Source organism: Rattus norvegicus, chromosome X (assembly GCF_036323735.1).
Source record: "Rattus norvegicus strain BN/NHsdMcwi chromosome X, GRCr8, whole genome shotgun sequence".
Classification (NCBI taxonomy): Eukaryota; Metazoa; Chordata; class Mammalia; order Rodentia; family Muridae; genus Rattus; species Rattus norvegicus.
This window is the reverse complement of record NC_086039.1, coordinates 43,517,632-43,542,059: the sequence shown is the minus strand read 5'-3', so window position 1 is coordinate 43,542,059 and position 24,428 is coordinate 43,517,632. Positions and strand designations below refer to the sequence as shown.

Below are 24,428 nucleotides of genomic sequence, written 5' to 3'. Positions count from 1 at the left end.
ACCCTGAAGGCTTTGGCTATATCCCAGAAAAGAGCTTTGGTAGAAGTGAGATTTAATTTGTGAGTATGCCTCAAAGTCACCTGGGAGAGGTGTGTGTGTGTGTGTGTGTGTGTGTGTGTGTGTGTGTGTGTGTGTATGTGTCAAATACATGTGGTCTTAAAGGTCTCTGAAGTAGGAGCTCTATAGTGAAGACTCTGGTAGAAAAATTCACTTGGATAACCACTAGAATGCTATCTAAACATGAGGTTCATAGTGCATCATGACTTTGGTGACCAGGGGTTTATAGAGGTAATGGGAGTCATGGCTTATAACTAAAGTGACAGGTTATAATCTCAGACTTTTACTGTATCTTTCACTGAAAGGATGTCAAGGATCCTATATGAAAGGATCCATTTCATATAGTCCTAGCAGAAATCAAAAGACTCACCAAAGGGAACTATTAAATGGTGCAACTTATTCTATCAAATTTTGAAAAAACAAAGCTTTTGAAGCATTTTCTTTTCAAAGCATATTCAAGGTACATTTCTGTTACATTGCATGTCTACTGTTACACACACACACACACACACACACACACACACACACTTCCAAACTGTAATTATTCATAAGCAATTACTTTGAGGTGGCATAGGATTTTAGTTAAGCCCTGGGCTAAGGAAAGTAACACTCTTGAGCACTCACACATACAATTTGTGCCAGGTGTGTGAATCTGAAAGGGAATCTGCTTTTATTAATTGTATTAGCAATGGACTATGGGACTATCTGTTCTCTAGTAAAGTAAAATACTAAAGGATTTGAACTAATAATTTTTCATCTTTTCCAAACATTATTTTTGGGATATGTATACGTAGTGAACTTCTACTGTTTAGAACTAATGAAGAGAAAAAGCAGTAGAGATGATAAATAACACTAATGGTAGAAGAAACTCAGCTGCCTAATCCTACAGTCACTTAGGATGACTTTCAGGCATACTCAACAGATTAAATCTCACTTTCACCCAAGCTCTTTTCTGGGGTATAGCCAAAGCTTTCAGGTTGTTTATAATCTACCAAGGCAGGAATTCACTAGCAAATAGTTGAGAGTTAACTCTAACCAGTAGATATGCTTCTAGAAATCTGCTCATAAAGTGACTCATGTTTTAAATTTATTTAATGTTTTTTTTTATGAGAACTTCTAGGAGATTTGTTTTTGTTTGCTTGTCCGTGTCAATGGCTAATTTTAAGAATTAACCTAGTCTGTACTTCTGGAATTTTGTGCTTAGGTTTTCCTTGGTTGCAGATTTCCTTATCTTCCCTAAAGTTCACAGACACAGCATGGAAACTGACTTCTGCCTTTGGCTGCTCCTCAGGTTTTCTTCAGGTTTTAATGCCTTCCCTATTAGCAGGATTTCCTCAGCTTGGGTTTTGTGAGAAATTGTTGAGGAAAGTTATAGTAAGATGGCTTATTGGTGGATCATCTTTGTTTTACTATGAAAATGTGTAATATGAAGAGAAATTTAAGTCACCTATAGCACACTTATAACAAGTTTTATATGTGGAAACAAACAAGTATATTCATCTAAGAAACTCTATAGATTAGATTACAAACTCTACTTATAACATAATTTACTCTGATATGAGTTTCATGATGTAGCCTCTGTTTATAAAATGCTTTTCCTCAATAACATCTGCATAAATTCATGATGTTTGTTGCACAAGGAAAGAGATGACAAGAAGAGATATTTCTGGATTGAGTAACATCTATTATTAGGAAGAAGTTCATTAATGGGGTTACATTTAATCTTTGTCAGTTATAAACATTTATTTTGAAATATGAATTGTTTGGCTTATCCCAGACTCTTGTGTCTTACAGTTAAGAATAAAAATATACTCTACTTAAGTAAAGACAGATGCTTATATCTGGGAAGGATATGCACATCTTAGTCTTTCTACTATAGACTTTACATATACTAAATACACATACACATTCTACTATAGACTTTACATACGCTAAATACACATACATATTCTAATAACATAGGGTTTGAAACTGAGAAATGGTTTTTCTTTGCTAGACAATTGCATTTAAAAATCCAATGATTTACTTTGCTAATAAAGTTTTATTGAAAGATATCTAAGTTTTACATGTAAGTATATTAGAATGTTTAAGGGGTTGGGAATTTAGCTCAGTGGTAGAGCATTTGCCTAGCAAGCGCAAGGCCCTGAGTTCGGTCCCCAGCTCCGAAAAAAAAAGAAAAAAAGAATGTTTAGATAGTATATATAAATTCATTTCATAAAACTAGTATATATACATAGGGTTCAAAATATATTGTATGGCCATTGTGTGATATCTTTTCACATGAATATATATATATATATATGTATATATATTAACAGGATATCATATTCAGGCATATTCTATATAATTATATGTAAAATATTTTAATATAAAGAGCTAGATCTTCATTTCACATTAAAATATGCACTTTTAAATAATATGAATTAATGTTAGTTCTAATATATATAAAATGAAATAATTTTATACTATATATGATATCTGTTATAGCTAATGCTGTCTATAATATATTATGCACACAAATTAAACATTCATACATATATAGATAAACAGGAGGCTGATGAGGAATTTATTTACAAATGATACAGAGAAATGTTAGTGCTACTGCATTGGTCACAGAAAAGATCCTAAAAAGCTAGCTACAATTTGATGTTCATTAATAATGTAGTAAACGGTTAGTAAACCACAAGATTTCTTTCACAAGGACTGTGAAACTACAAGGTCTGATTAGATGAGTCATATAACAGTTGCGTGCTCCACTGGTTAGATTGTTCAGAAGAGGGCACCCTGAACTTGACATTTGATCTCTTCAAAATTGAAGAGTATTTTTCATCTCATTTTATCCCCAGTGCTGTGGAATATCAACAAAGGCAAAGTGATTCTTGTAAGTTAAAACACCACACAGAACCTGATATCCAAACTATCTTTCACAATGACTTCGTGTCCCTTTTATGTGTATGAAATATATATGGGAATCAAGCTTCCCACATACACAAGGAATAAAACATTCCTTCTGCTCTTTCTATGTTTTGCAATGTTCTATTGCTTTTTTGACTTATGTGTGATAAGCAGAGCTATATAAATAAATAAAACAGCTGTAAGGAGACTTTCCACATAAAAAACAGATGCTAATTTCTTAAATCATACTCAACTAGACAAAAATGATACAAGCCCTCATTCTTTAGATGACATGCTATAATAAATAAAAAAGATGCTTATAATCATCAATACGTCACTACCTGACATTAATATAGGCAAGTAAATTCTTCTCTAAATTCTGGCAACTAAAAATGACAATAAACATTTATAATACTGTAGACCTTTGAGGATTTCAGCTCTAGATAAACTACTCTGACTCATCTGGATAGAGGTTTTGGCAGAATTGAAAGTGTCTAATATGCAAGCACTGATGAAAAACATTCTAAATCATGAGGTATTTATGCTTACATCATTGCCAAGCTGATTCATCTGTGTACGATATATTCTTTTTGCCAGAGATATCATGTATAATCTTAGCTAGAAACACAAAATCAAATTCCATTATGATGACTTCTCAGGGTTTATTCAAATACTTTCCTCCTGTGGAATTCCATCAAGTTAATAGTGCTTACCACGTGCAGTCCTAAAATTTTTTCATTGTAATCAATTCTCATTTTGGCATCTTGCTGTATCTGGACTTAAGTGACTAGGGTCACACTAAGAATGTTGAATTTGAGGTTTAAAATACTTGTCACATTATGAATATGATTATTATTGATAACCAAAGAGATTTATACATTTTATAAAACTATATATATATACATTTATACATTTATACATTTTATAAAACTATATATATATATATATATATATATATATATATATATATAACTCAATTTGATATAGTTTTACATGGCAAACTAAATCATGAAGCACATTTTCCACTGTGTTCATAGTGGCCTTATTTATGATAGCCAGAAGCTGGAAACAACCCAGATGTCCCACAACAGAAGAATGGATACAAAAAATGTGATTCATTTACACAATGGAATACTACTCAACTACTAAGAACAAGGACATCCTGAGTTTTGCAGGCCAATGGATGGAACTAGAAAATATCATCCTGAGGGAGGCAACTCAGACCCTTAAAGACATACATGGTACGTTCTCACTAATAAGTGGATATAGACAAAAAAAGGGGGGGGCAGAATACCCAAGATACAGTCCACAGAACTCAAAAAGGTCAACAAACTGAGCACACCTCAGTCATACTAGGGAAGGAGAAGAAAGCAACCACAAGGGGGTAGGGAGGGATAGGGAAGGGAAAGGGGATGGATGTGTGGGGAGGGGAGCATGATCTGGTATTGGCTAGGGGAAAAGGACTGAAGCCCTGAGGGTCAGCAGAAAGAATGGAAACAGGTGACCTCAGGAGGAAGGAGGTTGAGAGGACCCTCTAGAATGTTCCAGAGACCTGAGAAGTGAGATAGTCTCAGGACTCAAAGGAGTGGGGTGGTAGATGAAATACCCAACAGTGGGGAGAGGGAGCTTGTAGAGCCCACCTCCAACAGAAAGACAGGGCATCAAGTGAGGGATGGGGTTGCTATCCTTCAATCAAAGCTCTGATCCAGAATTGTTCTGGACTGAAAGAACTGTAGGAATGGAAATGGAGAAGAGCCTGCGGAAAAGAAGGTCCACCAACAGGCCCAGCTCAAGAGGAGGCCCCAAGACCTGACACCATTACTGAGGCTATGGGGCATTCACAAAAAGGGACCTATTATTACTGCCCTCCAGAAAACCCAACAAGCAGCTGAAAGAGTCAGATGCAATATGTGCACCCAACCAATGAACAGAAGCTGCTGACCCCTCTGATTGAATTAAGGAAAAGCTGTAGGAAGCTAAGGAGGAGGGCAACCTTATAGAAGGACCAGCAATCTCAATTAACCTTGAACCCTGAGATTTCTCAGACACTGGATCACCAACCCGGCAGCATACACCAGCTGAGATGAGACCCCCCAACACATAAACAGCAGAGAACTTCCAGGTCTGGGTTCAATCAGAGAAGATGCACCTAACCCTCAAGAGACTGGAGGCCCCAGGAAGTTTAGAGGTCTAGTGGGGTGGGTATGGTGAAGACATTTTTGTGGAGACCTGGGTTGGGGTGGGGGTGGGGGCAGGGAGGCGGTCTAGGATGTGGAACTGTCAGGGGGGGTGTTATGGACCAGGAAGGGAATAAAATTTGGAGTGTAAAAATAAGTAAAAATATATAAAAAAATAAAATAAAGTAACCTGATTAGGTTAAGCTTAAATGAGCATTTTATATTATGGACAACAAATTATCAGACACCTAATTGATATGTAGCATAAAGCCTCAGCACTGCATTTCCTATTGGTCTTTTGAAATATTTACTCGTAACAGAACTAAACGTTGATTTTGAATACATTCATGAATCTACTCTTGCTTATATTTCTTTTTACAGTCCTACTCTAAGTATTTTCTGAGAAATCCAGAAGGACAAGCATCCTAAATCCAAGCATTGTTAGTTTTATGAGCATGTTAAACACCAATTACATCATGCAAAGTCTTTATTGCAAATGAACCTTAGCCACTAAAATATTTAGCTTCTGGTCATGTTGTGATTAAGTAATGTGAGAACCGTAGAGGCTGATGATGTATATAGAAAGATCACATGCTGACTGTAAGCAGGAAAAGCCTCAACCAAACCAATGCATATAATATGCCTTACAAATCCCAAAGAAGTCTGAGAGTACCTGCCTGGTGTGCAAGTACCTGCTTGTTTACTTGTGTGGTTATTGTTTTGTTTTCTGAATTAAATACTGAGGTAAATTTCAGTGACATTTAGTCTCTGGTGAGTTGTGGAGCTACATAATAGTTTCTGGACTCACTTTTTAAACACAGTCCTCTTGAATGGCACTGTCCTACCGTAACATCAGTCACATCCATCCTGTTCCAATACTGTCTGACATATTACTTTTTGGTGTTTTTACATATATATATATTATATTTACTTAGAATGCACATTTAAACTACATTTAAACTACCTTTAAAAATACAAGGTAGGTTTGATGAAACAATTAAAGATTTTAATTAATTTTATGAGGTACAATCTGTTTCAAGACGTTTTGAATATTTTCAGTTCATTGTACTTAGTAAAATCAGGTTTGCATATTGTTCCCTGAAGATTAATTCTAAGCAGCTTTAAATCTCTAATTTTATGTTCCTTATTTATCATTAATTTTAAGAAGCTTTGAGTATTGTGTGTGATCTCTTTGTGATCATTGGTATTAAGCTGCAGTACCGGAAAGCCATACTTTCAGTTGTTTTTTCCAAGCTCTCACATCTCTTTTATCCTCACCTTAAGAATCTTTCTATCTCAATTCAGTTCCCAAACAATTTATTATTCTTGTTTATCTTCTTCTTGCAAAAACAACAACAGAGACACTATTTTTAAAATGAGAAGTTAAAAAAAAAGAATCCAAGCAGTCAAGCATATGACTAATCATGAGCAACACATCTTAATTTAAACTTTGACTCAACTCTCCGAGGAAGTTACTAATACTCAGCTGTCCCCACTCTTTGAGGAACTGCCTTGGATTCCACAATTGACCTACAGTATCTTGGAGTCAGCTTAAAGGGAGATATCGTGTTGCCTTCTCATCAGACTGGATGCAAAAGGTTAGTACAGCAGCTTCCTTCTCTATTGTTTCCAACACTGACAACTAAATTGATCCAGCAGATTCTTAGACTGCTTAGTGCCCTGCTTTGCATAAAAGCTACTGGCATATGTTTATTGACTGGGTCTCAAGTCCCACAAGTCACAAAGCATTGAAGGCAGAATGTAGCTCCACCATCCCTGCTTAGCATTTAACTGTGTAATTCAGCTGAGATATCCTAAGAAAATTCTGGCTTTCTTTAACTGATAATCTAAAACATGGCACACAGCATACTAACAAAATAAACCATGACGATGTCCCAGTCAACAGCAACAACAACCACCTCACAACTGTCTTGTAACATTGGTATCTGGTTCCAAGTGACCTTTTAATTTCCCTAGAGAAATTGATGAGAAGTTGTGGCAGAAAGTAGGGTGGATGGAAAACTACCTAACTTCATTGAATGGTTGGCTCACAGAACATTTACCACCTAGTGGCCTAGACATGTTATCTTCAATAGTAGGCAGGGAGAGCAGCTAATGCTATGAATATTGTGACTTTTTTTTAAGCATCATCTCTCCTGAGGAATCACTGCTGTTCTTCCCTAGTTAAAAACTTGGGAAGAACCCCATGGCCACTGAGATTAACATAAAATACTTTCCTACTGATATTTCATGGGAGACTCTCCAAGTTTTTGTTTACTTATCACACCCTTTTGTGTGGAGCTCACATCTACTTTAGTCATTAATAGTGAAACCAAGTAAGGTAGCCTAACCCACTTGCCCTTCATTTGCAATTCCAAAACTCCCCAGGTTTTTCCAACTGCAGAAGGAAAGTGCTGAGGAGTTAGCTACACAGGGGAGCAGCTCTCAGTGAATTTACACAGGTCTTGAGTGTAAATATCACAGTTTCTTCACCCTTCACACAGGACCCTTCTGAGTGATCTACCCAGTCTTCTAAAAGTCTCCAGGGGAAGTGGAGAACCAACTAGCAATACCCTAACATACTCTGAGCTGTCTGCTTTCCTGTTTCTCCTCTACAATCCCATACAGGTACTACTAGAGTTCTCCTAAATAAACTACTTGGATATAGATCCCCTACTTAGGTCTACTTTTGAGGGAATATATCCTAAGACAGTGGGAGACAGACTAAATTAATGTCTGCCAATATCACTACAGAGCTACTAAATGTGGAAATACAACTGGAGCCAAAGGCTTTGGCTTTCTGACTTATGTACCAGGTTAGGTTGATCCTTGGTAAAACCAGTATTGGATAGAACTGGTTCCACACTTTCTCACTATAGTGAAACAAAATTTCAAATGGCTTTTTGAGAAAAATAGTTGCTATCATCAACAAAAACCAAACAAATAATCAAACCAAGGAAAATGGAAGGCAGTACTTACCTAGCATGACGAAAGGGACTCCCAGGAAGGTGGAATTGTATTTTCCACCAGTAAGATTGATGATTCCAGCTGCAGTGAGAGTGGCTAGGCTTATGGTCACCAACCCAAGTAGGCCTAACCAGGGTTTGCTGCGGACACAGTCCTGCATAGAGCAGCACAGAATGGCCATGGTGACTACAAGGATCAGACTGGTGACCAGGTAACGTTCTGACACACGGCTGGTCTTCTGGAAATCTTCCCTCAGTGATGAGGATGTGTACGGGTATATTTTGACTTTGCTGTTGGATTTCTGGAATAATTTGACAGTGTCGCAGAAGCTGGACTCCCACCTCTCAGCTACCATGTCATTGAGACTGTTGATTGATTGCAGATAGTAGGTGAGCTGAATGGCCTCCGCAGATTTCACCCGATCCTTGCTGTGCACAGTGACACCTCCAAGTTGGTGCCCATTATAGACAGCCCTTCCATCCTTTAAGTGAGTGATCGGATATGTGATAGCAAAATTGGTCCGATTGGTGGCCCGAGCATTCTTTAGCTCTTCCAGGACGTGTACTATGTCATCCACAATGCAAGTCTTATCATTATTCAGGACACATATGTGGGCAAATGTATAGTTAAAGCCAGGCCTTGGAACCTGGATCTTGGTTACAGCAGTGTGCAACTATGGGGAAGAAAAACAACAGTTAATTTTTTTAAAAAACTGGACAAGTAGATATTAATAAGTAATATTTTTGCTTGAAATGAAAAAAAATTCTTTTTGGGGAAAGGGAAAGTCACTGATTCCATTTTTAAGGCAGAGAGTTTAAATAAAATGTTTTGCCCATAGTCCACAAATGAGTAGGAGGGATGTAAGACATACATTGGATCAGTTATTTTCACAGTGTGTGGCACCTAGGCTAAGCAGCATTAAAGCAACAGCTTGTGAGAAATGCAAACACTTAGGCCCCATTTCAGACCCGAGAAATCAGACTCTCTGTAGTGCAACCTATATAGACCTTCTTGGCGGGGGGTTCAATGGTGCTAACAGCTTAATAATCTTATCTAATTACTCTCTACTGTAAAAGCCAAGGAGTTTACCCTGATAGCTGTGCTGGATAGTTTTATGTCAACTTGACATAAATAAGGGTTACTAGTGAGGGAAGAGTCCTCAACTGGGAGACTGACTCCATAAGATGGTACTGTAGGCAAGTCTGTAGGGCATTTTCTTAATTAGTGACTGATGTTGGGGCTCACAGCACAATGTAGGTGGTACCATCCCTGGGTTGGTGGCCCAGGGTTCTATAAGAAAGCAGGCTGAGCAGGCCATAAGGAGCAAGCTAGTAAGCAGTATCTCTCCAAAGTCTGCAACAGCTCCAGCTCAAGATTCCAGGCCTACTTGAGTTACTATCCTTTTCTCTTGATGAACAGTGAAATTGAAGTATAAATTAAATAAACCTTCGTTACACCAAGTTGCTTTAGTCATGATGTTTCATCCCTGCAATAGTGAACACTAACCTTTGTCTTCTCTGCTGTTCTTTGCATAGATGGGAAGTTCACTAAATGGTTAAGACTCTAGCTGATAGAAATTGAAATTGTACTAAGGGATAACAGTGGAACTCCTATACACTTTAAGGACCAGAGAGTTCTCAGTGGTAGAGTACTTTCCTACTTTGTGCAAAATGCTCGTCTCTAACCCCAGTACTACAAGAATTATTCTACACACCTTGGCTATCGTCAGATTGTAATTGGGTCAGCAAAATTTACACTTGCCATCAAAGTGCACATGAGAAGATAATACCTACTTCTCCATACTAAGTAGAGTTCTATGCATTGGCATAGATTAGCTGATCTAGAACTTACAACAGATCCCAAAGTCCATATGAACACTACCTTTATCCAGGTGTGGCAGCTGAGACACTGAGAACTTAAAACATTTGTCCAAGATCACATGCATCATAAAAGGAGGAATTGTGTTATGCCTAGCAATCTGAACAGGGCCTGTACATTTAGGCTTTTATCATATATTCCTCTAGGTGCCAGAACTCCAATGAGGGTTCCTGCCAAGTGATTTCTGGTTTGCTGCTTTTATTACCCTGCTGCTAAAACTCACATGTAAGTGTTTATAGACTCCAGTATCTGAAGTGAAAAAATAGGTAGTATGTTTGTAAAGGGGGGTAAGAGGTTTAAAAGAACTACTACCATGTACCAGGGGATCACACTTTACCTCCTCCCAACAATTCCATTTATAATGAGAATACCAAAGCTCATTAAAGGCTTGAAAATAGGGCTAATCGGTATCTTAGAAGGGTATCATCTTATTGTTTTAACTATAGCTATATAGGCCTCTAGTTAACTGTTTCAAATCCACAGCCAGTTATTATCATGGTAGCTTTGTCTTACCTCTATAAATGTGGCTGGTCTGCAAAATGAGGCCAGTAGGAGACATGTGTTGGGGTGTTAAATAAACAAGTGTATCTACAGCTGTGCCTAACAAAGAATGAACTCTCCCACGAGTGTTGGTATGATCCTGCTATATCTTCTCTCAATCTGTTCTAATTGGGTTATTGGTTAAGACGTTTTGCTGTGCATGCGTGTGTCTAAGTGAGTGGGATAGTAGGCTTTTCTGAAAATGTCTGAGAAGCACCAGCTGTTAAAGTACTTTACTTAGCCCAGAGATGGAGCTGTTCATCCTAACTTCCAGTGTCCTCTTCCCCTACATCTTTTCATGAACACCAGCCTTTAGGTTCAGAAAATATGTTGCTGTATTATGTCTAGCTAAAATATTTTCATTATTTTCACATACACATACAGTCTTTCAGATATACCTAGGAGGCTTTTTTATAATTTAAACCATATGGTAAATTTTTGTCTTAGCATTTTGAAATTAGTTGCCAGAAGAAAATGTCTTTCAGTCTTTTTTTTTTCCATCTTTATTAACTTGGGTATTTCTTATTTACATTTCGATTGTTATTTCCCAGTTTCCAGGCCAACATCCCCCTAGCCCCTCCCCCTTCCCTTCTCTATGGGTGTTCCCCTCCCCATCCTCCCCCCATTACCGCCCTCCTCCCCCAACAATCCCGTTCACTGGAGGTTCAGTCTTGGCAGGACCAAGGGCTTCCCCTTCCACTGGTGCTCTTACGAGGCTACGTGTTTCAGTGGTTTTAAGCTTGCTAGTATCTCTCTTTCCACTCTTGTCTAAGCACAAGCTAGCAAGTCTTGATTAGTATCATTCCTAGACACCAAAAGTTTCCAAATTTAAAAGGTGATTTTGGAAGAAGAAAAAATAAAGAATGTAACGATGAGAGAATTTTGATAAGAGGTAAAGACTTTAGGGGAAAGAGTCAGAATAGACTAGGGGAGTGATATTGAAAGCATTTATATATGTAATATTTCATGCATTGTTCCCATATGCAGTGTAAAAAGCCTCTCTCAGAATGATTAGTAAAAATGTCAGGAGTAAAAGATTGCAAAAAAAGGTGGTATTAAGCCACATGATTGAACCCATTTACAGCAGGGGATGTTTTTCCATCCATTCTTTACAATGACCAGCCTTGCTTATTAAGGAGGTATAAACCATTTAGCAATCTGCCAACTTTGCAGTTCTATTGCTAAGACATTTTGGACTACACATGGAAGGAGTCAGACAACATATTAACCATTGTTCTATCAGACAATTGCTGAAAGTCTTAGAAAATGGGAAGGAACCTTACTGAAGTTTGAAATGTAAGATTTCTTAATTTAGCAGTAGAGATGCTGTAAGACATAGTTGCCTTGAATTTCTGATGAGGTGGTGGATAGCACATGTGTCACTCTTGTTTCTTAGTAGTAGGGTGATACAGAGGTGATAACAGTAGTAGGGTGCCAGGCCACCCACCTGGTATGGAGAATTGTAATTTGGAATAAAAGATGAGAAGACAGAATGGAAACTGAAAGTTAAAACTCCTCTTTGTGACTTTTAAAACAACTCAAGTCTTATCATTGTTTCTAATAAGTACATACCAATTATAAACACATATCACTCTTGGACACTCACAGAGTCATGATCAGATATCTTGTAAATAATACTGAGATATATACATATATATGTAGCCTTAGGACGTTTTGATTTACTTTCCTGAAGGAGCCTCAATGTGAGAAGTAGAACCCTGACCTTCTAAGTTGTGGTAGAATGTATATTTGCAGGGTTTTGTGAAAGAGAAAAAGTCAAAGAAAAAGCTAAAGAATTGAAGCCATGACTCAGCTCTTCTTTACAAACAGCTGTGGGATCATGACAGGTAGCCTGGTTCCTGGTTGAGCTAAGGCTAGAAGCCTGAAGGGATGGTAGGCGCTTCACCTGTTCCTGGGCACCAGGCCCCTGTCACTAGCTGCAGCCTCCAATAGATTTGTGGCTATCAATCTCATAAAGTCAACACCCCAATCCCCTCCACAGTTAGAGGATGTGACTTGTGGTCACTTAGGCCCAAGACAGATCTCCATTTTATCAAGGTAGTAAAGGCCTGGAGGGCTTAGCTATTAGTAAGCTTCCCTTCCCGGACACTCCTCCCTGAAAATGTATTTAATCTTAGGCCTACCATGAGAAGTGGGGTATGGTTCTACACATCCATTTTCTGTCATGGCAATAAATGTCTTAAAACCATGTCTTTTCATAGGGATCCGCCGTGGGAAGCCATAGAGAAGGATTTCACCTACAAAGCCACCACCTAATCTCCAGTAGAAGGCCTCTCTCCACTCCCAGCCATGACTGCAGCCAAACCAACCATCAAGCCTATAGCAGTCAAACCAAAGACTCTCCCTGAGGGACCAGCTAGAGCTCCTCTTTTTCACCATAGGCCCTGGGCTTGATCCAGCCCACAGGCCCCAGTCCGTTCTCAGCTCTTCTGCAGCTTCCAGAGGCTCCTGGATGTCCAAGAGACTGAGAACCAGCCAGCTCTGGCCTTGTCACAGGCCTGGGGATCCCCAAGCCATCTCCAGCTGTCCCAAGACTCGGACTGTGCTTCTCCACCCCTGGAGCAGTGTCCTGGGGCTTCTCTTCAGCCCAACACCTATTTGCTGACTACATGGGGCAAGTGCAGTCAACTCCAGAGTCCTGTCTCCCTGAGAAATCCACATGAGTGTGGTAATAAATTAGTTTAGATGCTTTCAAAGAAGGAAAGGGAGAGAAAAATCAAGACAAATTAGTAGCCTTGACCCTTAATATAGTCTGGATCTGTCACATAGGTTAGTGGAAAATCTGTGTTTGTATGACCATCATATACCTAAGTATAGATGCCATTAAGCCAACACATACTCAGTAAGTACTCATAAAAAGTACTCATCAAATATACTGTGTTATTAGTAATATAATTGTCATGAATTTAGTGCATATGCAAAATCACATGGAATACAGCGCACAAAGCAATGAGAAGATTTTAACAATAAACATACCATGTGCTTTGTACTAGTAAAGCCCAAGCCTCTATAAATCTTAACAGGAAGTTGAACTTCATATTTAGACGTCAATATCACATGAAATTATGAACAAATAATAAAGAGGTGGGTTCAGAGTTCATACCTTTTCTAGTCTTCCTATAGTGTCTGAAGTGGCCAGATAAAGGTTTGCAGGCTTACTTACAATTTCTGCTTATCTAGTTAGAAGACGTATGGGCTTTCAGCGTGGCTTCACTGCTTACCATAGGTATGCTGGAGAGCCTAGGAATGTCATTCTACTTCTTTAAATACAAGACTTCAGATAGCACAGTTTCAGTAATAAAAAGGGTGTTGACCTAGAGGATTCTATTTTTGTTGTCATTATTATTGTTATTGAACATAAATTCTTCTCTCATACAATACATCCTGACCACAGTTTTCCTCTTTCCACTGCTTCAAGCTCCCACCCTTGTATCCTCTCCTCAGACCCACTCCCTCTGTGCCTGCCTCCTGGAGACAATAACGGAACACAACAAAACAATATCCAATAAGACAAGGCAAAAGCCTTCTTGCCTGGACAAGGACAAATCAACCCAATAAGAGGAAAGAGTCCCAAGAGCAAGCAAAAGAGTCAGAGATAGACCTGTTCCCACTGTTAGGAGTCTCACAAAACATGAAGCCAATAGTCATAACATACGCAGAGGATCTGGTGTAGAACCCACCATTGTATTTATAATGTTATATTATTCTAAGGTAAATGGTATCTGTAAACTGTACAATCAGATATTAGGTGAGAGAAGGTTATCATTATACATGACAATTTTAGATTTATTAGAGCTTCTTGAGGCACTATTTCCAACACTTTGTTGTTCCTTTTAAGGTAATGACAGATCTGAAACTAGATGCAATGCAGAAAGAAAACAGGGAAAGAAAATGGATATGCTTAAAGGTTCTCTTCTCTGAGTGATTTTTCATTCCAAGGAAGCAGTGGCCTTTCTAATCCCCTTCTGCCAGAGCCTGGGACAAGGCCAGGATGGACTGCCGGTCACCACAGGCCAGTGTCTAATTTCCTTTCCGCTTTTCCTTGGCACACTTGCATTTTCCTCAGAAGACAGCAGGGACACCTTGTAGAGGAGGGTAGAGAAGGGATGTGGAAGGAACGTACTGTCTGCTCCTAACTGCTGGTTAACATAGGAAAAATACCTGTGCAATACAATATCTGATGCAATATATTTTATCTCTTTAGTTTATTTGGGGGGGTGACGGTGTAAACGGGGTTAGGGAAGAGGACAGGATGTTGACACTGACCACACAGAGCCTTTATGTGCTTTGGGAACACCTTCAAACACAGCATCTCAACTATGAGGAAAGACCTGGAGGATATGTGTATTCTCTGGTCTCTGGCAGGATGTGGTTCAAGTTACCTCTTCATTGGGACTTTGCACAGCATCCCTTTCTTAGCTTCCTTCTTTTCCTTGTCCCCACTCCATTTTTTGCTGCTATAGAAGAGTAAGCTACACACTCTTAAAAAAGATGAAGAGAGATATTTGGGTTTTTTTCCTTGCCCTCAAATATTGCCTTCCACATTACACTAAATCACATTTGCTTAGAAATACTTTCAAGGGATAGGTTGCTTTTTACCCCCTATATGACTTCTGCACTGAATCCCTCTAAATTTCAGATCTCATATTTCTACAAGTATTGTTCCTGTTACAGCTATTAAACAATAATCATTACCAACTCCCCACCCCATGTCCTCTGTACTGAAACCCTCAAAATTTAGGTCCTAATTAGGTTCAATATTATGCTTCTGTAGGTGAACAGATAATAACTGGTAAGATATCCTTATCTAGGTCCCATAAAAACACCTTTAAGTGGATAGATAAGGTCTCAGCAGTTCATAAATTACACTAACTTACTTTGTGTTACGTTCTGTCGTTGCATGATCTCACTCTCACCCACTCTCTTTCCTCTTCTTTTAATAGCCACACATTACATCAGAACACCAGAAGTCCAAAGTTGGGGACTGTTACCGTGATTCATTTGTAGAGCAGCCAAAAGCAAGTTAGTCATCCCTTAATAAGTGAACAGAAATAATCATCTGCCTTTGAAGCATTACATTTTTCAGAGGACACCAAATTTAAGCTGTGGATGAAGGCAAACAAGTAACTATCTAGTCACACATTTCCTTTTGCACATGCATGCCTGGAATCATGCATATCAAACTGTTTATTGCCTCTATCTACTGCCATGGCTATATAGGTCTGGAAGAGTGCATCATTCCTGTTTTGATCCTTACTTCACATGGGTAAATTACCAGACCTTGGGTGTTGTACTGAAAACCCGAACAACCCCGTTTTGTAATTTCCCAAATAAGCTGTTTGTCTTCCATGACTTGGCTGGAAAAACAGATCTGCTTTCAATGTGAAGTTACTGAAGCTGCGATTTGAGAAACAAAGCAAACAAAAATTGTCTTGTTGAAGGGGAAAAACAATTGCAGTATACTGTTGCAGCTTTTGCCTGATTTCACATTGATCTGGATAAGAAAGATAACATAACGTAATTATTTCCATAATCTGGGGGAAATTTTCACTTAGTTAATTAAAAAAGAATCCTGATATCTGAAAATTCCTAGAAATATGTGAAGTTAAACTTTCTAATCAGAGCTATTCCCTCCCTGATGACCTCACTTCACTTTCACGGCCAAGCTTATACGCTTGCTGAGCAAGTTCGTAGGTAATGAATCTTGTTTAATAGCTTAAACAGGAGCAATACTCATAGAAATAGGAGATTGCTGAACCTGGTTGGTCAAATGGCAAAGAAGTCAAATGTACAGTACTGGTGATGATTGTTTTTAGATTTAGAAAGAAGATCACAGCCAATCATGCAAGAGAAATAAAATCAAGAAGCCAAGGACATTTAGGTCTAGAGAATGTTGATCCGAGTAAGAAGAACAGTGCATTAGCAGTCAGATGTCTTCTGTTCCTGCTTTTTCTGGCTATTTAAAATGAAGAAAATTGGACCCTGTTCCTGATTTTTCTGGCTATTTAAAATGAAGAAAATTGAACCTAAAATATGCCAACTTCTGTAGGGTTTTCTGTCATTTTCAGAACAAAACCCCAAGTTCTGACTGGGAAGAACTACATGGAGCTTTACCCTTGCTGACTTTCCTAGATTTGTATTTTGCTGTTCTCCTACTGCTTATTCTTGGGTCTCACTGGGATGAACTTCTGGGACTTACTAGGTGTGTGGGCTTATTTTATTTCCTTCACTTCCCTTTAATCATAAGCCCTGATAACACATTCAGTTAAAAAAAATCACCATCAACACCTTATTTTAACTTCATTCTGGCACCAATTACATTATGCCATTGTCTCTTTCTTTCAATATTCTGCTATCCCCAAGGGAATACAAATTCTGGCATGCTAGAGTACCTGTATGTTTGGTTTACTACTACACTGTCTTTTCTCAGAATGGTGCCTGGAACATGTACTGCATAGATTTGAAAAAATATATGAATAAACTTGTGTGCGTGCATGTGTGTGTGCATGTGTTGTGTGTATGTGTGTGTGTGGGGGGGGCATGCACACGCATATATAATGGCTTGTGTGGAAGCCAGAGGTTAAGCTCAGGTGTTATTCCTCAGCAGTCTTCTGCCTATTTTTTGAGATAGGGTCTCACTGTATACCTTTGACTGGCCTGGAACTCAAAGATCTGCCTGACTCTTCCTCTTAAGTACTAGGATTAAAGGTCATCTTTTCTTTTCAAACAAAATCTATTGCTCGATGTCCTGTGGTATAGCTTTAATTCTAGCATTCACTCAGGAGGCAGTCAGGCAGATCTCTGTTAATTAGTATGAGGCCAGTCTCCTCTACACAGTAAGTTCCAATATACCCAGAGGTATATAGAAATACTATGTCCTAAAACAAAACAAAACTCCCACAAACAAATAAACAAACAAAAGAACATGTCTCTCATTGATCTGTAGCACACTGAGTAATCTAGACTGGCTCAAAGAATAGAACCTGAGTCCATAGGAGAAACTGTCTCTGCTCTTAACCATCTCTCCAGCACAGAAAATACAATTTCTAACAAGGATATTAGTACTATATTCTAGGCCAAGCACCTTTTATATATTATTACAATGACCCTTTAAGGGAAGGATTATCTCTGTTTCAAATAATGGAGCTGAATTAAATTAGATACCTAACATTATTGTCTTTGGGTTCCCAGTGAAGCTTGTTTGGAGGTCAAAGCACTATGCCTGTAAGACATTTGGAAGATGATCCTGGATGGCACTAGGGAAAGGATTAAAACGTGAAGCTGGGCTTAAGCAGCAATGAATACTTGTTATTCCTCTCTCCTGTCTTTTCCTCTCTATCTATCAAGTTTATGATAATTTGTTTGTAGGAGACAGTATAGTGGTACTAAGTCAGGATTTAGGGAAAAGGCAGCTATATTAGGAATGATTTTACACACACATTCATGTAATTGTTCCTTTTCTCCCCCCCCAAAAAAGCAAAGATGAATACATTCTGAGCATGAGCCTCTGCATTGCAGCAACATTCATACTTTTGGTAGTTTTGGCTTATGGAAAAAGATCAAACCACTATATAACCCACAACCATAAACTATTTAAAATTGCGAGTAACAAACTAAAATTAAAGTTTGTGAAAAAAAGTGCCTATATCAGATAAGTTCTTTGTCATGTTCCATTTATCCTTGAATGGGCATTAAGGATGCAAACAAGGAAAATATGGCTGATGACTTAACCAACTCTGACAACAGAATGCTCTACTACCAGATGACATGCAAACCCCTCTCCAGGGTCATGGACCTTGAGGGTTAGGATGAATATCTGATGCAAAGCATAACAGATAATTATACGAGATAATACATTTTCTTCTAGAAATAATCCTTCTCTCAAGGTCCTCACATAAAGCTAATATTCTTAAAACTTAAAAGATTATCTTAGCTGTTGCTTTTATATTTTGACCTGGCAGCAAATGGCCAAGGCTAATATTATTTCTGTGACTCAGCCTGCAAAGGACTTAGCTCTTCTGAGGTGTGTTGATATTGGTAGCGTAGTGTCTTGGTGGAAACATGCTACCTGGCTTCAAATTTCAGTATTGGCATTGGTGCATATATGCCTCGGTTCTTCATCTGTAAAATGGAGGATGATGATGGTGATAAACCTGTTTCATTAGTATTTTAGAGAATAAATTAAAAATTAAATGTCATTTTCAACAGTTGCTGAAACATGAGAGTGATTCAGAAAATGTCTGAGAGCAAAAGCAAAATGAACAAGCAGAATAGTCCATCTGTATCTTGTATTTTACCTTGCTGCTACCGTTTTTCCCTTTAAATGAAAGGGAAAAACCTTCAGTTGCTCTTGAAAAGAATGTTCAATGAGATGAAATTTCTGTCAGCAGATTTTGGGGCAAGTGGAATTATTGACATGTATCAATATAAAAAGAGAATAATTGGACAGCATATGTTTGAAAGCTGGCACTTCGGGCTGGTGAGGTGGCTTAGCAATTCAGAGCACTGGCTACTCTTTTAGAGGTTCCAGTCACAGCACCCTTATGGAAGCTTGTAATACTGGTCCCAGGGAATCTGATATCCTCTTTTGGCCTCTGTGGGCACTGAGTATGTACATAGTGCACAGATGTCTATGTGTGCAAATTACTCATATGCATAAACCGTTAAAGAAAAATGAAATTGGTACTTGCTAATTGCAGCACAGGCTTACAGCCTAAAATGACCCATATACTTTATAATAGCTCTTTACTGAGATAACTGGGCACATAAACTAAAGAAATATAGATCAGTCATGAGAAAGTAGTTGATGTAAAGGAGGCAATGCAAAGGATACCAATTTCCTATTGTGAGAGTATAAAGAATGTTGTTACATGTATTACCTCATTTAATTACCATACTGAAGAAGTAGAGACTATAATCTCCATTTGCAGGCAAGGAAACTATGTTTCAAGGAATGTAAGCAACTTGCTCCAGGTCACGAATTTAGTAAGTAGACCAGCCCAGATTTAAATCTTAGGCTCAGAAGATTGACCCCTAATGGGAGTGTCTTTGGTCAAGTAAACTATCTCTGTCTCAGCTTTGGACATTTGGATATTGATTAATTTTGCTTCTGCATTGGACTGAATTATAGTTCAGCAGAGAATAGAGGGCACAGGCATAGCAAAGTCAAAGGGTCAAATATGACAAAACAGCCCATGAAATCCAGTCCCGTTTTGTCCTGCTTTGAATCCCAAAGCCTGTAAACCCTAAATATCCCAATAGAGAGAAGACATAACTCCATTACCAGTGACAAGCATGTTCAACCAACCAGACAGAAGAAAACGTGTGGGAAAAGTGCATACTTCCCATATTCTAAGAAGCATCCTTTGCATCATGCTTGTTTTTTACTGATAAACCAGCTTGCCTCCATCTTAGGCATGAATGTCATCTAATAGTAAAGACAAAGTAGGTTTACTCTTATTTAAGATTAAGCTCTCCTCACATATAACATTAATTGCAAATGGTTCTACATTGCCTGTTCCTGGAAACAGCAGCCATGCCTTTGTTTCAAAAAGTTATGATCACCTTGTTATAAGCACCTTGCAACCATGCCTTTGTTTGGGAAGGATATTATGACCAATTTGTTTTATATTTGTTTTGCTTTTTTGACCCCTACTTATTTGCCTGCCATATCCCCCTCCCCCATTGGAAGCCCACTACTCATGGAATGTAAAAATCCTATCCTTTTTATGTTCAGTGCAGACCATTTGAACTCTAACTTCGGGTAAGTACATAAATAAAGCTACTCTAATCCTCACATCTATGTGATTAACACTGTTACCAACATCTGGTCGGGGGTAAGAGGGCAGATAAACAAAGAAGAAAATTTTTATTGGTAACAAAAGATAGCAGCTTTAGATTTTCTGGAAAACATGAGATGGAAGACATAGGTATTTGGGAACTCAATTATCAAAATCAAAGGATATACCACTAGGATATATGTGCTCTCTGAGGCAGGGATTTTGGTTTATTTAGTCCTGTATATTCTCGGCACTTAGAATAGTGCTGTACTTACAAAAGCCCAGCAAAGATGCACTTATTCAACCTTCAGAGTTTGTTCTTTTTTGCCGATTGAAATTTCCTTTGGTGACGGTGTATAACACCTCATTTGTGCCCATAGGCTCTTACTGTGCCATATCATTTATATCTTCAATAAACAGATAAAATTAAAATTGATCCTATTGTTTACATTCTGGAGACAAAGGTTGGTCTCCTTAGATGTTCATTTGTTTGCTTCACCACTTTAATTGTTTATAGCCACAGCATTGTCAGAAACCTAAAATAATGCATGTGATACTATGCTACATGCAACAAAGGCCTTAAGGAAGGCAATTAGGAGAAAAAAATCCTTCCATCTCTAACCATATTCATCCTTTTTTCTATTGGTACTCCCTTTCTGCAGAATGCTGTGATGTGGGAGATTCAACAGGTCTGTTTTCCTTGCTACTTCAGAGGTGGTAGGCATCCATAGAATACTAAGCTCCTTTCCTTGAGCATACCAGCACTGCTGTAATTGACAAGTGACTATCATTGAGCTATCTCACTGATGGAAGGCCTTTTGAGGTTGTTTACCTAGCCAGGAAAGAAAAGTTGCTTTAATAGCCATAGACATCACTTTAAATTATTCTTTGATGCTGACAATGTTTGCTGATTTTCAGGCTCACAGATGTGCCTTCTGTGATGGGTTTACTGATACTAGACAGGTGGTCAGGAAGAATCCTTTTGCTTTCTTGAGAAGTAGAGGTCATGCAGATAATGTATCTCGTACTTTGTCAGTTATTTCTAAGAGTCATTTATTCAACAGGTATTATGTGACTATACTATGTTGGGCTCTAGATAAACCCTGGGGAGATAAAGGACATTATAGCGTAACTTTATTCTTGAATTTGTTGACCTGGGTAAACCACAAAGTGAAGTGCCATGTTGCTATGGCAGGAGAATCTAAAACGGTAAAGTGGAATACAAAGAATAGATCTACTGCATTGGTATGTAGGGAAGGGCGAAGGACATATAAGTGTGCATGTGTACAAACAAGCGTATGGTAGTGTGTTGCCTGTGTTGCCATACAATACAGAATTGGACAAGAAATAGGACAGATATTTCCATTTATGAAGTAAAAAAAAGTCTTAGCAACTTTGAGTAAATCTTAACTTCGATAATGTGAGCATAGTGTACAGTTCTACCTTCCCAGAACATTCAGGAAAAAAAAAGATGCATGACATACTCACAAGATATGTGTGGATTTCTAAGAAAACAGACGTCTGAGGTATTAAGGTAAGAATTCTTGGAGGAAGTAAAATGAAAATTACAGTACAGTATGTGATAGAGTTCATCAGAGGCTTGGCCAGAGATTTAGAACTTTTGAGAGGAGCATAGCAGGTGGGAATTGTGATCATAAAGTTTGCATAAAAATGGTTTCTTGTTTTTTTACTTTGTTCTTCCTATTTTGTATTAAAGAGTAGCAGAGAATTAAAGAAAATCAAACTATTGGTTAAACCATAGTGGAAAATTAAAAAGCCAAGAAATGACCATGGGATCTTATCTGTTGAAGTTGAAAGATAAACTTTTACCGAAGACAACTGGATGTCAAGGAAAGGTCCTAAATAGGGACTAGCTGATCAGAAAAGTTTCCTGGCAGATTACTATGCCCAAAACATGGTATTTGGATTGTGAAAAGCTGGAACCTTGAGACAAAGTGTGAAACTCTAGTGCAGGATCTACTGCACTACTGAAAGGTTGGAACCCAAATGATCATACTGGCTTGAAGATGGTGGAGGAATGTCCATGTGATTTTACAACCTAGATAGCTTATGCCAGGAACTAATCTAGGTAATAAAAATGGAAAATACCTTTCAGGCCCAACGTATTGATGAACTATTTTGGCTCCATTTCTTCAGTTTATGTCTTAATAGGGCCACCAATCAGAGATTTACAACTGTGCATATTTATTTGGTGTGGTCCTTAAGTTTTCTGTATGCACACTCCCAAAAGGCAGAAAGACATAGATCACACAAGCACAGAAATCCCTGGCAAATTGTTATATTTATTTGGTATCAGATGTATTTGGCACCATGTTTAAATCTTCTAGTCCTTATCACTTGAGAGCACACCTGCCCAACTTCAGATGCCAGCACATACACTCTTCTTTGTAAAAGAGCCAACATTGCCATCTGCTTGGCAAGCCAGAAGTGCTGGGAAATTAACATTCTTTGGGAGCAGTCTTCAACCAATGGCAGATGGGAGTTGATGTAAAATCTAGCTCCCTTTCCATGGGTAGGATCATGCTGTGGTAGGCTTTAAATTTGCTTCCCAGAGCTTTCCTAGTGATATGATCCAGATGCCTGCAGCACTTCACTCACCTGCTGAATTACCCACCCTTTTAGGCTTTGCCTCTTTTCTGGCTTACTTCTTTGTTCCACATCTAGTTATCCTTCAAATAAAGTGTCTATCTGATTTCTTGTTTTAGGATTGGTTTGTAGGGAAATATAAACTCAAACAATGTTCACTAATGCATAATGCCTTTGGAATGTGCTTTTCAGTGTCCTGAATACACTAAACGATTTCAAAACCACCGCCCCCATGTCTTGGATATTCAAATATGGTTATGTAGTAAAGATACTCATCACTGAGAATAATCATGAGAGTCTCTTCATGCCCAATCTTTCCACATTTCCCCATGATGATACACATAGTAAGTATGCAATTCATATTTCTTCAGGTAGTCTTGAGAAATATATATATGTATATATATATATGTGTATATATATATATGTGTGTGTGTGTGTGTGTGTGTGTGTGTGTGTGTATCACATTGCTACTAATTACATGTCTTATTCCTCTTTAGGGGAATAGCTCTACTATATTTCTTGAAAGATCAAAGTTAAGAATATGGTAGTTCTAGTGTAGATGGCAAGGCTGTATTGTAACTTCTCAAGAAGGACTTAGGTCTGCATCCTACCAGGAAGTGAAAACTATAGAATGATATGATCACACATCTTTCTCTTGCTGATGATAATTGCAGCTATATCTTTATCTTTTACTTATTAAAAACAGAAATGAAAAGCAACAATCCCCTCCCCCCCAAGCTTAGCAATATACTTAGAAGTTTCTTGGACTCCTTCTGGAACATCTCAGTAGGTCTCAGGCTTCAGTGTTCTCCGTTGACAGCAAGTGCTGGCGGGTTGCCTAAGTTGGATAAGAGTCCCTATCTTTACATTTCTGTATTTCTGCTGTTATGGCAGTAGGTGTGTGGGAGAGACAGCTATGTGTTCACTGGATTCTTTCCCAGGCAGTGATGAGTCTGGGGAGTATATGCTGGTGAAGACAAATTCTCCATGCATCATTTGTGCTGCCAGTACAGGTGTTGAAAGTCTCTATGGTGGCAGTGTGTTGGAGTTCAGTAAAACTGAGTGGATTTGTCTGCCAAAATTTGAGCTACCTTTCTTCTTGTTGGTATTCACCATTGTTGGATGCTTTGTACTCTTCCACCCAATTGACAGAGTCACTGAGTGAGGGCATGTACATGCTTATACTCTTTATTACTGAGGTATAGCTTGTATATGGTAAGGTATACATGTCTTGAAAGTACAGCTTATGTATTATCTACACAGATACCCATAAAAGTATCTTTCAGATCAAGATATAAAGTATCTGTAGCACCAAAATGACATTTTATGTACCTTTCCAGTTAATACTACTACCAGTTCTAGAGAAAAATTGTTCTGAAATCTATTAGTATTGATTAGTTTTGTTTGTCTTGAGCTTTCCATAAATAAAATTGTGTAGTATTTACATGCCTGTGTAGTGTGTCTGTAACTCATTAAATATCCTTCACATTCCATTTATCTTATGCTT

The 24,428-nt window shown here is 38.3% G+C and overlaps 1 protein-coding gene across 1 annotated transcript in view; it reads right to left on the bottom strand.

The window, feature by feature from the left end:
* The window catches only part of Ptchd1 (patched domain containing 1), a 51,507-nt gene that overhangs the window by 6,354 nt on the left and 20,725 nt on the right, over positions 1–24,428 (bottom strand). Inside the window, exon 2 of the mRNA NM_001191734.1 lies at positions 8,109–8,769. Coding sequence (NP_001178663.1) covers positions 8,109–8,769 — 661 coding nt within the window. The remainder of the gene's footprint in view (positions 1–8,108; positions 8,770–24,428) is intronic.